The 17,153-nt window shown below is 33.8% G+C and overlaps 1 protein-coding gene across 1 annotated transcript in view; it reads right to left on the minus strand.

Moving 5' to 3' along the window:
- Positions 1–17,153, minus strand: part of LOC118183848 (116 kDa U5 small nuclear ribonucleoprotein component) — a 104,203-nt gene that overhangs the window by 6,300 nt on the left and 80,750 nt on the right. The window contains exons 21-22 of the mRNA XM_035353453.2: positions 16,905–17,118; positions 13,536–13,689 (exon numbers count right to left, since the gene is read on the minus strand). Coding sequence (XP_035209344.1) covers positions 13,536–13,689; positions 16,905–17,118 — 368 coding nt within the window. The remainder of the gene's footprint in view (positions 1–13,535; positions 13,690–16,904; positions 17,119–17,153) is intronic.

Below are 17,153 nucleotides of genomic sequence, written 5' to 3' on the forward strand. Positions count from 1 at the left end.
GATCACTGAAATAGTGAAAGATCTTGATCACATTTATTGCATCAATTGTTTGACATTGTTGTACAATAATGGCAAAAATGGTTTGACAAAATATTATTAAACAGGCCAATGTCAATGCAGATGATATTTGCAGTTGGGGGGGGAAGTTTTCATTAAAAGGTGATATTTCTTGTATCTTGAAATTTTAGCTTAAGTACAGCTTCTTTTCATCGAGTTCTATGAAGTTTTAAAAATTTACCTTTCTGACTTGTGTTTGCTTGCTTGTTTAAAGCTTTTGTGTAAAAATGAAATCGTGTGATAATATAAAATCTTAGAATTTTTTTGGTCAGCATTATTTTATGTAAATCACAACCTACATAATGACTTAATTTGAGCGTTGATACAAATTGTACAACACTGCTTCTTTCTATTATATTTACATTAAAAAAAATCACAAAACACTTCTCAAGATATTCAATCAATGCATATAGACTATTTGAAGGATGTGTAAGATTCTTTTTACTAACTAAAGAAATAAATTCAGAATTTACTGTGCTTTCTAGTCCAACATTTCTTAAAACTTCTGAACAAGCAATACATTTCTCCACTTTAATCCACTTTCTAGCAACATATCCCGCAACGTAATAAATTATACGCGAGTCACTTTGTTGCGATGTGTACGTATGATCAACAGCTGTACAATAGAAATCAAATGATGAGCATGCATCAACCAACTGACCTTTTTCAATCAGTTGGTCAATTACATGCTCAATATGTTGACTATTTTTTACAGCATGCATTTTATCAATGGAGGGTGCAAGAAGTGCAGTTATAACTTCCTCTGATACATTTCCATGCTTTGGTGACTTGGCAAGATTGTAAAAACGCAGTGTTTCAATAATATTCAAAAATTCACTAGGTGTTGGATGATCATTACAACCTTTAGACTGTCTGATAATACCAAATAAATTTTCTAATGCATCTTGACTTAGTCTTGAAGTTAAAATGTATTTTAAATTTAATTCTTCTGTCATGTAATGAAGTAGAAACAATGTTGATTTTAACGTTACACGTAACTCTTCAACAGTTGCATGACTAATCAAACCAAGTTTCATATTTTGTTCTTTAGTGAGCTTTTCCCATTCATCCAGAAATGACAAAAAATTTAATAATGCTGTGTGCTTGTCTGAATTTAAAAATAAAGCTTCTGCAGGATATCTAGATGTCATTGTATGAATTAATGAATTTATCTGTTTCACAAACTGTATTGTACCTTCTAAATTCCCGTACATTTCTATTTCATTATGGAAGAAACTAAGGCCATTGACTACTTCATTTCCAAACAACTGAAATGCTAAATCCACTCGCATCTTTTCAAAGTTATTCGGAAAAAGATGCTTTCTATTAATATGTGGCATTGCTTTTAAAGCAACGGCACCACAATCTTTCTTCCATGCACAAATTATATGCTCTGGGCGCACTTCTCCATGTGGTGTGTAAAATCCATGTTTCAAAAAGGCATTTCGCATACATTTTATTAAATGTGGAAAGTCAGATATAAAATTTAACTTGCGTGTTTCATCACATGGATGATTTATCTGATATTCAGTTGTATTATCTGATTGAGTACCTATACCAAATTTCTTCCACATTACTTTATTCCACGTAGCCCCATCACAAGTTATAAAATCTACATACAGACCTGCATTTTCTAACAAAATTGTTGCTTCTATTATCAAGTCAGCAAGCAAGGTTCCTTTAATATTGTTGCATGGCAAAAACTGCAACAATCTGCTTCCAGTCACCCACAAATAGTTGAAATAGGAATACTAATCCATGATTGCTTTGCTTTTTTCCATTTTGAAAATTTCCAAAGTCCACAAATCCTTCAATTTGACCATCTGAACTCACGTGCAAATTTTCAGATAACTTCATTTCATCTATCAATATACCACCATGGAGAAAATATGGTTCCATACTTTGAGTTTTCACTTTGATTGCCTGAAAAACAGAATCACAGAAACCTAATCCACTGCGGTAATTTTTAACATATCTTTGTAGGCAGTTCTTTCCAGGCACAATCAGAATTTTATTTTCACGGATATGTTCATAAAGTTTTGGTCCTTTCATTCTCATTATTATACATTCAATTAACCATTTTGGATCATAAATCATACCTTGAGTACTTTTACGTTTGGAGGCATTATTAAAAGCATTTATAGCAAGTAATTGCTTCGGATTTGAGGCAACAACAGAAGTGCCCATTTCATTTGTTTTTTGTTCCTTCAGTTTTAAGGATAACTCTGTAATTTTTTTTCTTAAACAACATATCAATTTGTTTTTTCTATTATTGCTTAATTTTGATTTCAAATAATTATTTTTACAAATTTTTCTTTTCAGTAATCTATTTACATATTTACAATGCACACATGTTACAGACTCATTAATTTTAATTGCACACTTTTTACTGTACATCTGATCATGCATAATATTTACATTTTTATGATAGTGCTGATTATATTCCAAAATGGTTCCAACTCCACTGCAGACAGATATTGCCTCAACATTATTCAGTAAAATTACCAGCTCGCTCACAGCATTAAAAGTAACAGATTGGGTTTTTTGGCCACACATGAAAACATCTGCAATGAATTCATTATTTTTTCAATTATACTGACTAATTTTCTGACCAAAGGGTACGGAAAATTTTCATTACAAATCAGATTTAAGAATACTATGGATTGAGGACAGCTTTTGATTTTTAATTTTGACCAAAAGGGAGAAGGTAACTGGACAGTCTCTACATCACTTATCGCTACAGTTCTTTTAACAGGGATGTTTGAAATACTAATATTTTCTTTATTCATACATGTTTTTTTTATCACAGTTGTTATATTATTTCTGACTTTCCTTTTTTGTGGTAGAGGTTTATTGAAATACTTTGGAGCATTCGGAAATATGCTAGGTATTGCTTCAGGTTTAAGCAGTGGTTTACCTCTTGGAATTTTTATTTCCTCACCGTTAACAATATGATGATAATATTTCTCAATAAAATGTTCTTCAAAATGCAGTTCACACACACTGTAGTGAATCGATAGTTCTGTATCTTCTCTGGAGATTCTTTTCGCCCATTCTCAACGAAGATTTTCGTCTTTGGGAACTTTAAACAGTGATGCTTTTGTGGCATTTTGGTGACCAGATATACAGCCGGGAACAAAACACTTTCATGAGAGTTTTGCCGACATATCAAATTACGTTTCAGCAGCTCACAACAAAAAAGAATACGCAAGATTATTGTGTAAAATTATTAGCTCACTTACAGCATTAAAAGTAGCAGTAATGATTCGATCTTTAATAGGAAGATAGCAAGTGACAGATGTCAACGATTGTAAACAAACGTCTACCTGATGTCGATGGGGCATATGCGCTGACAGCGCCCTCTATTATTTGTACCAAAAAGATTACCGTGTTTTAACACGGGGTGTATGGCGCGATAATCCCACTATATCTTCTAGTACACTATACTATTGCTGTTAGTGAGATGTCCTTTCCATTCCTTTATTAGTGTGCCATGTTCGTAGTGAGCAAACACGCAGCCCACTCCCTGATCATGTTTTGATCCATCAGTGAACAGTTGTGTAATCGCAGAGGAAGTGTGTTGTCTGGAGTGTGATTGCTGATGTTGGATTTTGACATGGATCCCTCTACCTTTGATGGAAGGGTGGATGTGTTGCACACTGCCAGGGAGTTCATAGTCTGTTGTTCTGAACGTAATTCCTGCATATGTGGCTTCTTGTCTGTGATGGGTGATTCGTACATAGGTAGCCTCTGCGTGTAATGGCAGCAGGCAAGTATCGTGGCGGCGCTGGACGCTGTTGTGCGATAACCTCCGCAGATGTTTAATGCAAACGGCCGTTGAATTGTGGTCAGTAGCTTGGTCTTTCGGCTGCTCATTGGTTGTGCCCATATGACTGCTGCGTAGAGAATTATTCTCTCTGCCACTGTCAGATATAATAGTTTCCTGATATGGGGGTTTTGTCCCCAATTTCTCCCTTGAAATTGCCTGGCTTTCCTTGCGATGGTCGATGTTTTTGTACGTATTCCTTGGAGGTGCGGTAACCAGGTGAGTCTTTGATTCCAAGTGACTCCTAGATATTTAATCGTCTTCGTTATTTTTAAGTTCTTGCCCAGTAGCTTTATACATGGACGTCTTGTGGGATTTGTGCCAGGACGTGGAATTACGATGGCTGCAGACTTTTGTCGAGAGATGGTTAACTTATAACCGTGAATATCGAGCAGGTTTCTGTGGCATTCTGTTCCAGTTCATCTCTTGTGCGGCCAGACACCAGAAGGGCTACATCGTCGGCGTATGCTATGATATCTGTGTGCAAAGGCCATTCATGTTGTAGTATGGAGTTAAAGGTGATTATCCAGAGCAACGGACCGGCGCAAGAGCCTTGTGGACACCCTCTTTCCTGCCGCTTGATAGTGAGGCCATTGTTGTTGGCTACTATGAGGCTATGTGAATGTAGATAGTCCGTGATGATGTTACAGATGTTTTTGGGACATTGTGCCTCTCTAAGTGCTTGTTTTATAGCAGGCCACTAGAGGGTGTCAAAGGCGCTTTGCAGGTCCAGGGATATGAATGCCGTGTGAAGATTTCTGCCTCTATTTTGTTCTATGCTATCTTTAAGATGACTCAGGGCATGCGTGGTTGACAAGCCAGTTCGGAACCTGTATTGCCATGGGCTGAGGAAGTTGGTCTGATGGAGATGGAATTTAAGTCTGTTTACCAGTAATTTTTCATAAATTTTTCCCAGAGACGAAAGTAGGCAAATTGGCCGAAACGAGCTTGGGTCATCTGGGGATCTCTGCTTCTTCAGGAACAGGACCACTTCTCCTTTTTTGAAAGCAGTTGGGAAGATATACAATATACATCCCCAAAACGAGCATCCTGAGAATGAAAAATGTTAACTTATAAGGATTTGATAACAGACAAGATGTGAAGGTAAAGTGCCTCAAAATTAGATGAAGACAAAAAATAGCACAGTAGAAAACTTATATTTGAATATATAGCATGCTGTATTTCTCATTTACCGACTGATATAAAAGTACTGCGTTCACAGCAAGGCAAGCAAATAGTGCACTTCCACTAAAAGAGTCAATGGTGATTGCCAACAAACCCACTTTTAATGATGATTTTCTTGTTACTTTATTTGCAGTTCAAATTGTAGCTTTCAATTCCTGGAAACGAAGTTACACCCAACTACAAGCATCATATGCTATAACTTCAATTGTATTTTTGCTCTTGTTAAGTTGGTCACGATTAAAGAAATCTTTCAGCAGCTTCTGAATTAGAATACAAGATTAGTCTACTAGGACAGTGTTGGGGACCTTCAACTTTATCTAATTTTGCTTCACACAGACATTTTCAGCAGGTAAAAAATGTGTTCCTAAACAAATCAGCATTCAATTCTTCAAAACAGGCTATGTAATGATTGAACAGAAACCAGCACCTTCAAAGAAGGAACCAATTTCGATGCTTGCTTGGGTAGTTAATGACAAAGCTCTCTTCATCCTTTCATAGGCAGTTCTCAGCCTTCTCAAAACTTATTAATTAGTAGTCAAGTCTTTTTCTGTGTATGTGTGTTTCTTCTTGATTTCATGAATGAATGGTTGACCATACTGTTTCTTCTGCAGTCCTAAGATGTTACCATATTCACTCCTAATATGTGTATCATCAGCAGTTTACTTCAAAGATTCTGTCCTTAATGGTCAGAATAGATATATCAAAAGTATCTTTTTCAAGTTAGAAATTGAGCATGTTTCTTTTACCTGTACCTTTCTTATCAAGGCGGTATGCAATAGCAGCAACAGTAAGTTTGTTAATAAAACGAAAAACATTCAATCTGGTGATAATGCCAGCATCTTTTGGCATTTACCTTTGGGAATCCTTAAAATAAATAGGAATGATAACACCAGCATTAGCGACAGTTTTTCCGAGACATATTTCAGCTATCTCCTTCCTTTTGGTTTACATGATAGACAAAATTTCTCCTGGAGAAAATGTTTTAGCTTCACATTTTTATTCTACTTGAATTTCCAGTTTCAATCTACTCAGCATAGCTCATAGAAAAAAGTTACTTTTCGTCATTTTTCAGTCAACTCAGCATACCTTGTTGAAAAAAAGTAAATGACGACTTCACTGCTTAGTTAATTTAAAATTTCCATGTTTTAAATTTTTCAGGATTTAAGTTTTTCAACGCAAACTGCATTTGTCATCATTTTCTATTTCAAAAGACTCAGTGCTGCTTGTCCAAAAATTAACAACGATGGTTTTACTGCTCAGTTAAGCATTGTCTCGTCCCATAACCAATGTAAAATAAAGGCTGCTATCACATAACAGTATTTGTTGCCGAAACATAACGTTAGAAGGAACAGTTCTGGGAAGTGAGCTTCTGCGAAATCGGGTTACCATCTTCACTTAATAAACAGGCTGAAAGCCAACAAGAATCAGTTATTGCTCAGATTGGCGAAAGTGACGTTTCCTTTCATGTGACGATTGCTTTTCCTTGTTGTATTTTGTGTCACTCACACTCTTTTCATTTTAAACAAATGCAAAGGTTGTGTGCAAGTGGGTGAATTTTAATGACTAGCCTAATGCACTTCAATTATTTTTCAACTGTGTATTCCATATGCATGATAATGTGCAAAGAACTGATGACTACAATTGCTGACAATTACATAATCGTTATATTCCAAATAAACTTTTTTGCAATGTTCACTTTTGCATTCATATATATATATATATATATACATATATACACACCACACATCTAATAAGTCATATATTTACCTACACATAGCGAGAGCGATGCGATAGTTTAGAAGTCAGTGTATGTTTATTAGTATTAATGTAATAAATAATATTTTTATTAATGAATGTATATAAAAATACTTTTCATTATTCATAATAATAAATTCATAAATTTCCAATGTTTCAATATGTAGCATTTATAATAAAGATATAGTTCTTAATGTGTTTATAATCTAAAAAGCATTTCATTAATAACATGAAGATAATAGCATACAAATTTAATGTGTATCCTCATTATTAAATAATCTATGTTTTAATAAATATACATAATCGCTGATTATGCAATTTCAATTTAAAAGTAATTAGCAGTAAAGTAAAGTCATGCATATACAAACATATTTTTAAAAAAATTATTCCCCTTAATAAAAAATTTCTAGTATATAACAGTAACATTCTTTTCACACAATCATCCTGAAATACGACAAATTTGGCGATGAATAATTTGTAAACAAATCATCAGAAATAGCATGTCATCACCGAGCACATTATAAAATATTGTCTACTCTGAAATTTCCACGATTATAAATTTAATGAATATATAAACATTTAAAAATGACTTAGAAGTTATACTACAACAAAACAGCAATATATATACGGCATTTTCCCTATTTCTTCAATTAAATCAGCATGATTTCACAACGAGAGCCATCAACACATTGAAAATTGCCTGTGATCCTTCAGAAGCAGAACATTGGTCTGATTGGTTGAACGTATGCAGAACATGTCTCCAGATGGAACATTTTTGGGAAGGTTTCAAAATGTTGCACATAGCCGGGAGATGTTGCACCTACGAAACATTTCTCGGAAGTCTCCCATATAAACCTGTGCTACTAGAATCTCATTTCTCGGAAATGTCCCGTCTAACCGTGTGCGTCATTAGAAGTGATAAGGGTTTAACGGTGATGTCTTAAGTAACACAATGGTTCTCAACCTTTTTTCTCCCTTGCACTCCTTTCACCACTGTTAAAATATACTGCTCTCCCTCTCTTTCCAAAATTAAAAAAATACATGTATAATTATTTAAATTTAGGTCATTTTTTAACAGCATAGCAGGAAGCAGATGAAGTCACATTAACCACATTCTTCACCTGAGACTATTATTCTGACAATGAATACATATTTGAATATACAGCACATTGCACTTCTTGCTTACTGACTGTCTGACATAAAAGCATTGTACACGCCGCAAAGCAAAGGAATTGTACACTTCCGCTAAAAGAGTGAACAAACAGTTGCTGCTCACTCTCTTATGGATAAAAAGATTGATTTTGGATCTATAAAATCAGCAAAAATAATTTAAAAAAAAAATCTGAAAATACCAAATTTAAGATTATTATTTTATTTCAACTAATCAGACATGTATATATGACATAATAAAATCTTGGGGGGGAAAGTATAACAAAACTTTAATTTTTCACTTTCTGATAATAAACGGTGCTTATGTTTGCACATGACTTAGATATCAGTGCTATCATTAGAAATATTGTGCACATCATCTTCCTCTATTAACCCTTTAGCAACTGTGAGATCATATTGACTGCCACGGCAGTTTTTGAATTCTGGTCCGAGAAGCCAAATTGATTTAATCATATTATATTATTAAAAATACTAATTATGGTTCATAACAATCATTAAAAAGTTTACAGGAATTTTTTTTTTTATTTTTTTATTTATTTATTTATTTTTTTTTTTTTGTAGGAAAACGAGTTCTGCAAATTATCTTGTAGTCGGCTTTTGTTAGACAAAGAAAGCTACCAGATGAAGACGCAGCCAAGCGGTATAGACCTCGGAACTTTTTGCTTCACGAGATTGCAGGTTCGGTCCCAACCGAACTAGATAAATTTCAAATGGGACTTGTATATATTATTTCTACTTCCTTATTTACTCCAGAATTTTTACTATTATTTTATGTTACAGTTTATTTAATGTAATTTAACTTTTTTACAAAAATTTTTTGAAATTTAGAACATGTGAAGTAAGTGAATGATGAATTTTCCAGTATTTATGCCAAAGATTATTGCCAAAAAAGTTTTTATTAAAACTGAAGTTCCCCATGGTGTATTCAAAGTGAAATATATTAGTAGATGTCTCACGACAGGTACTACTTAAAAGTGTGAAAATCCAAGATCCAAAGAAAGCACTTCGCAAAAGCCCACTATGAGTTGATTTGTACAGACATGCTTCGACTTATCGCCTTGGTACAGCTAAAACAAGCGCCAAGTGAGTAAGTAACTCCTAGTGGCACAAAAGTGGCAAGTCAAGAAACTACAAGCTAACTCATATTGGCCGTCTTGAAGAAGAGCTCTAATATGAGTTATCTCGTGTTGGGCAATCAACGTGTTAAGTAATTCCTTCTTCCCAAATATATGCGATTTCTGTCAGTCATCACTTTATAATGTCAGCTGCATTTTATTTGTGCCCCAGTTCATTGATGACCATCAAATGGTTAATGAAATTCCTTATGGATGTCTCAAGAACACCCAGCAAGAATCTGCTCTAGTGCTGGTGTTTCACATTTTTTTTTTTTTTTTTTGTGTGTGTGTGTGTGTGTGTGTGTCTGTATGCTTGGATTGTCTCTGTAAGAAGCTGTAAACAACGTAAATTAATGTTCAAATTTTCCAGTAAATTCCTTATTACGGTCATGTTAGACAAAATGATTGACCAGTTTTCTGATAAATTCCAGACCTTCTTTTATTAAACCTGTATTTAGAAGTGGAGCATTTCTTCATTATCATTACATTCTGTAGGATTGGTAGTATCAAGAAGAACCTGCTAAGGGCTTTGTTGACTAACAACTCATTAAATTCTTCAAATTATACATCATCAAATCTCTTTCCACCACCTGCGTATGTTATTGTAATGCTGTTATCACATCTATAGACGCGCGCGCTTACCCGGGACAATTCCGAGAAACGAGATTCTAGTAGCACGGCTTTAAGCGGCAGGCTCCCGAGAAATGTTTCGTCTAGCTAGGAGGAACGTGTCCCGGCTACGAGCAACATTTTAAAACTTTTCCCAAAATGTTCCGGCTGGAGACGTGTTCCTCGAACGTTCAACCAATCAGACGAAAGGTCAGCTTCTGAAGGATCTAGGTAACTTTCAATATGGCGATGGCTCTCACTGTGAAGTGATGGACGGTGGAAATAGAGGCCGATTTAATTATTGCTGTTTTGTTGTAATACAACTGCCTGAGTCATTTTTTAAACGTGTATATATTCATTAAATATATAATCGTAGAAATTTCAGAGTTGACATTATTTTACGACGTTCTTGCATTTCGGATTTGTTTACAAATTGTTCGTAGCCAAAAGTTCGCCAAATTTGTCGTATTTCATGCTGATCGTGTATTATAACACTGTTATATAATAGAATTTTATTTCTTAAATTTAAGTTGAATAATTTTTTAAAATGCGTTTGTATATGCGCGGCTTTTCTCCTAATTACTTAACTTTTAAATTGTTAACATAATCAGTGACACATTTTAAACAGCATAAAAGATGCATAAAAAGAAAAGCATAGCTTATGTAATATTGAGAATACTCATTAAATTTGTCTATTATTTTCATGTTATTAATGAAATACTTTTTGAATTATAAATACATTAGAAACTATACTTTTATTGGAAATGCTGCATATTGAAACATTGAAAATTTATGGATTTATTATTATGCATGATGAAAAATATTTGTATATACATTCATTAATATAAATCTTATTCATTACATTAATACTAATAAATATATATTAACAACTTCTAAAACATCGCATCTCTCAATCTGTATGTAAATATATGACTTATTAGATGTGTATATATATATATATGTATGTATGAATACAAAAATGAACATTGCCAAGAAGTTTATTTGAAGTTACTTTTAATTCAGATAACGATTATGTAATTGGCAGCAACTATAGTTATCAGTTCTTTGCAAATTATTATGGGTATGTAATAATTAATTTGAGAAATAATTGATGAATATTTGAGTACTAAAGAGTGTACACATTTTGTTATTGGGTTAATTCATAATTATATCATACGTATGATCTATGTAATAAAAACATGACTAATAAATAATAAGGAATGTAACAGCTGTGCATTTATAACATTTGATTACTTAAAACAGTGCACAACTGATTATCACCGTCATGTCTGTTTACATAATGAATTGCACTTTCCAATTAAGTGCATGGGCCTACTAGTGGCCGAAGCGTCGTTGAAGAGTGGCTGGTAGTTCTGTCTCAGGTTAGAATGCCGCGAACGGGCTGGCTACATGACGTTTCCTTGGTTTGCCCCATTTGTAACTGGTATACGAGCCAGTTTTAAAAAATCTTCTACAAAGGGATCCCTCCTGTTGTTATCCCTCGAGGCTTTTTGCGGTAATCACATAAAACCAACTGAGCCCACCAGCGGCCGAGCGGTAAAGTCGCTGAACACTGGTAGTTCGGTCCGAGGTTCGAATCCCGCGAACGGGCTGGCTGAATGGAAGCTTTCGTGGTTTTCCCCATGTGTAACGTGTATACGAGCCAGTTTCCCTTAGAAAGTCCTCCCCGAAGGCATCCCTTCCCTTAGGCAGATAGCCCTAGTGTGCTTTGCTGTAATCTCAATAAATCAAACCATAAAACAAACTCATGATGCGAACACCTAATTTCTAGAGTTGGTATAATTAATGTGTTTTAGGTATAATACCGAGCGTTCTATGGGACAGTAAACAACTCGCACATGTTTGATTGCTTATGTATTCATATGCTTTATTTGATCTTCATTTTGCTAAATAGTATCTGCTGGCTGTGAGGAGGTAAATATTAGCCATATAGATTTTTGTCATTTGAATGGACAGAACAGTAATTATGAGCCATAAAGTTAGTCAGAAAATGCTTTCACCAGGTCACAAATTTTCCAGTGAGCCATCAAATTGTCATTGAAATGCAGACAACAGAAAATACACATAAGCGATGTGTGATAAATAGACTTATCCAGCACATGTTTTTAAACTATTCTTAGAGTGTATACAGAATTTGGCTATTACTGATGTAATTGATTGCTATAACCAGAAGTGTGTTTATCTGTTAAATGAAGTGCCAGAGTGGAGATCAAAGTGATTAACTTGATAGCAATCACCTTTCTATTATCTTCCATTATTAACAATAAAGTTTAAAACGAAAAGCGTGTGAGCGATACAAAACAACACGAAGAAGTGAATGTCACTTGAAAGGAAACGTCACTTTCGCCAATCTGAGCGATAACTGATTCTTGTTTGGCTTTCAGCCTGTTTGCCAAGTGAAGATGGTAACCCTATTTCGCCAAAGGCCGTTTCTCAGAACTGTTGCTACAAACGTTTTGTCCCGGCAACAAACAGCTAATGTGATAACAGCTTAATGATTCTGGAGAATTTGATCCCATTTGGTATAAATGGTATCTTTGTTACACAATGTGGCCAAACTGTTTCCAACATGCATATAAATTTGCTGGTTTTAATCCAATCAATACTAATTTAGATTGATATAATCTATGATTAAGAATGTCTTCCACAAAACTACAGTATTTCATCATTCAGTTTATCTTGAAATGTTTGTTTTGTGTAGTATGTTTAAAATGTTGCATGTATACCTTCATCCAGTAACTGTAACAAAGATACAGTGTTAGGTGGCAGAAATAAAATTTGTACCACAAAATTATTTTTCTTAGAATATGGGGGGGGGGGGAATTTTAGGAATTGGTTTGGCTTACACACATTAAATCAGAATGACATGCATGAAAAGAAAATGAAATATCTCACATAAAAAAAGCTTGCATACAAATAGAATAAGGTGTGCATATGTCAATTATTATTAGAAGCTATGATACTTTGATGAAGATCAATGAAAAAATACTGTAGACATTTTTTCATGGGAATCTCCCAGACCCAATATCCTAATGGAGCAATCTTTAACAGCTGTTAAGAATTAGAATAACACTGAAAATCAAGTTCACTATTCATGTCTTGTGTTCCTACTAGTGTTGAGTTGCTAGTTTCTGAGATGCATTACCAACAACTGTGTAACTTTGACATACCTTTTTAACATTTGATATGATGATGAATTTTATTTAACTGTTTAGGCCATGGCTTGACCTACAAATTTGCCAAACATGAGCCCAATTTAACTAAGAAGTGATATGCCTTATAAAATGCTATTAATATTTCCTTAGAATAGTTGCTGTTTTTAAAGCTAGAAAAGTCCAATACTTCATTAGATAAGTGAACATCATGCAATGACTCTACAGTGTATTTCTGAGATGCATATTGAATGCTAACGTTAACAAAATGACTCATTTTAGAGATGAAAATTTCTTTTACAATTTGACAGTGTCAACCTATGAAATAGAAATTTATACAAGTGTGATATATTCAGAGATGAAAAACATAATTATCATATTAAAAAAGCCTGTAAAATCAATTTAATTAAAGTTTATAATATTAAATAATATGAGAAATTTGCATCAATTTTCAACGATTGATGGAGATTCAGTGTTTTTGAGCAGGGAGTTATAACAGAGATATTGATACATACATTTTTAAATATTTAACTTCAACACATGACATAAAATGCAAATTTTACATTTTTTGTTCCATAAATGTTGCCATATCTGACCCTTACTGTAGTAATATTAGATTAGTAAAAGAAAATTATCTTCACATACCTGCCAGTGATGAAACACAGATAAGCAGAAAGCTTGTCCTTGTGTGTGTGTTCTTAAATCTGTTTCAAATCCAAATGAGTCTATGGCAGGAATAAATGCCTTAATTGTATACAAAGGAGAGCCAGGGACAGGTGCATCTTGTGTAACATGGCCCCTATAAATAATACATGATTAAAAAATGCATTTATTTTTTATGAAATGCTTGGTTACAGTAAAAACAAGTATGATCTTACAAGAATGAACAATTACACATACATGAAAACATACTTTCAAAATTACCTACGACTTTGTTTAAGAATGTACAAACTTACCGTAATTTCCGGAAGAAAGGCCACATCAGCGTAAACGCCGCACTCGAGAAAAATGACGGGAAAAAAATTAAAATTACACAGAAACGCCGCAATAGATTAAATTGCGTGTACATCGTCGTGGGCCGTATAGATGCAAAAACTCAACCTAAGTCCTGATATATGACATACCAGTTAAGAAAAATGCATGAAATGAAACCACACCTCGAAAATAAATTAAAGGTAAGAAATGTTTAAAATATATTTACCTTCACGTATGTACTTATATTTACCCACTAAAGAAGTTCATATTTGTAATACTCAAACCATATTATAAAAAATGTTGCAACAACGAAATATTAAATTTGGATGACAAAGGAAATTTTAAATTTTATTTACGAATTAAAGCAAACTATACATCATATGAAGCCATCAAAATCTGATTCTTCACTATCTGAATTAAAAGGATTTAGTAAATCCTGATCTAAGTCTTCCAGATCGTCACATTCATCCTCTTGGTTTACAGTCTCTTTATCTAAGGATATAATTTCAGCTTCTTTGAACCCTGCTATTATTGACGATGTTTCTACCGATTTCCACGCACTTCCTGCCCACTTTGCAATTTCTTTCTTCAACAATTTCACACAACAATTTTTGACATCTGGTTTTCACTGACTCAAAGAAATGAGCACGCATGGAATCCATTATCAATAACCCCTTTGGTTGGAAAAAAGATCCCATAGGACACTGCCAAACTTTTTGTAGCCACTCATGCATGATTGTTTCGCACATCTAGCCGTTCTCGTTTGCACAAATAATTACGTCATTAGGAAAATCTTCCTTCGGAATAGTCTTTTGTTTAAAAATGATCATCGGCTTTAGCTTGTCACCGTTTGCGGCACAAGCTAACACACATGTAAATGACGTTCTTTCATGCCCGTCATAAACACAGATACAGTTTTTGCATCAGTTTCATCAACAGTTCTGTTTGCAGGAGAGTCGAAAGCTAACGGCGTTTCATCCATATTTATTATCTGTGACCGAAGAAGTTTTTTTTGTCAATAATAGCTGTCACATATTTCAGAAAAGATGACTTTTTATCCTGCCGGTCCACTGGTAATTGTTACCCGACTGTTGTTCTAGTATGCATAGAAATATTTTTTTTTTTTTTTTTCATAAATCTGCTACACCTCCTTTGAAATCATTTATGTTCATTTAATTAAATCATTTATGTTTTGCTATAAATTTTGCTTGTAAGCGAATTTTTACAGTCGAAATTGCCATTCCCTTTCCTCGTTGCTCCTTTATCCAGTTTGCAAGGTCGTCCTCTAGATTTGGCCACCTTACAGTACCACTTCTTTTGGATCGTTTCTGTTGTGGCATATTTTTAAGAAGTTCTTTTTCAGTTCTCCAACGTCGAATACATCTGTCGTCCACTTCAAACTCTCGAGCTGCTGCTCGATTTCCAATTTGTTTAGCATGTGAAATTACGTTAAGCTTAAAACCAGCAGTATAGCTTCTGTGCCGTTTAGGGACATTTTCAAAAATTTTCCACTACCTTCTTACTTAAAAACTATCCAACAAGTACTTGTACCCAAACTGATGGGATCTGTACCTGGCAGAATGCCAAGAAAACTCCATTCATGCTGAAAGAGAAATACGTCAGAGTTCGTTATTGCGAGGCAGGTGAAGTCGTGTCCGCCTTTGAAAAAAATTGCAGAAAAGGCAGGGGTGGAGAGAGGATGGAAGATTCATCGAATGGCAGAGGAGAGAGACTATTCAAACTGATGAGAATGTTGATTTGAAAGGGGGAAGAATGTTATTGTTCTGAGATCTCGTTTAGGGTGAATAAGGCATGTAGGTCTGTTCAAGGGAAAGAATGTAAACAAAATAACGTTCGCAAAAAGCAACTGAGTGGTCTTTTGTGTGGGAACAGCACCAGTCTATGCACAATGACAAGGCCATCCAAACTATGTACAATGACCATCATAGGAGATATTTTATTTTTAGTGCACCTAAATGCCGCACCCGCTGAAAATTTAAGTTTTAAACACGTAAACGCCGCGGTGTTTCTTCCGGAAATTACGGTACCTTCTATAATATGTTAATTTAAAAACAGGTACAGAACAAAATTAATATTTGAGTCTTGCATTTCTGTTATTTAACTTTATTATTCAATTAATTGTTGGAGTTATTTTAGACACTCTCCTCTTAAAACAACTGTAACAATGGTCAGAACTGAACAATAGAGTCAAATAATAGAATTAAATAGACTCATATAATGATTCTGTTTTGTAACTGTTTTAAAATGAACAGGATGTATAACAAATATGTTATATGTACAGGATATACAGGAAAAAATAAAAATATTTATTGAAAAACCTAATCATATTGAAAACAACAATAAAATTTACCAATCAAAGTCTTTAGATGATTCATAACTTCCATTATTTTTTGTAATTAAAGAGCAGTTAACATTTATATAATGTTTACTGAAATTTGTGTAAGTAATATTTTCTAAATTAATTTACCCTCCCCTTAAAAAAAAGTGACTATTACCCCCTAAAAAATTGCAGGAAATAAATACATGATAAATTTATCAGGTTAATAAAAAATCTCTTGATAAATGTATTTTTTGACTAATGTTATAAATGGCATTCTTTTAGCATAGTTTGTTTTAAAAAGGGGGGAGAAAAAAAAACGAGAGGCAGATCAAATATTTTATCAAGTAATACTGAAAATTCTTACACTATCTTCATTTACTACCTAATTGTGTAGGATATGCTTGCTACATTTTTAAATAAGGTTAATTTCTTTTCCATTTGTTACACTTACATAGTATAATAAACTCTTTAACCTATGCTAAAATAAAATAAGCAAGCTAAAAGCTGATAACAATCGTATTTCTACATATATGTTACATATGAAATCATTAATTAAATACATGTTTAAACTTAAATATGCAAACACAGAAAAATTGAAGTATAACTTTCTTTTAATACAATATTAAATTATATTGCACTTCATATTAGCTGTTAAGTTTATACGATTTATTTCTGCAAACACAATAAATGCAACCTACCTGCGCCTAGCCAGAACAGTGTACACCGCAGATACACAATCTGCTGGTGCTTGAACTTCAACAAAATAATATGGCTCCATAAGACGAGGTGTGGCCATAAGAAAAGCAGAATATGCTACTCTTCTAGCAGTTGGAATGATTTGACCACCTCCTCTATGAATAGGTTCTCCAGCAATTACAGCATCCAGGATTTTAAATTTGACATTCCTTATAGCTATAAATGAATTTCAGTTTAATTTTTAAACAAAC

Source organism: Stegodyphus dumicola, chromosome 6 (assembly GCF_044657685.1).
Source record: "Stegodyphus dumicola isolate Sdum_Otavi_A_Nest chromosome 6, ASM4465768v1".
Lineage (NCBI taxonomy): Eukaryota > Metazoa > Arthropoda > Arachnida > Araneae > Eresidae > Stegodyphus > Stegodyphus dumicola.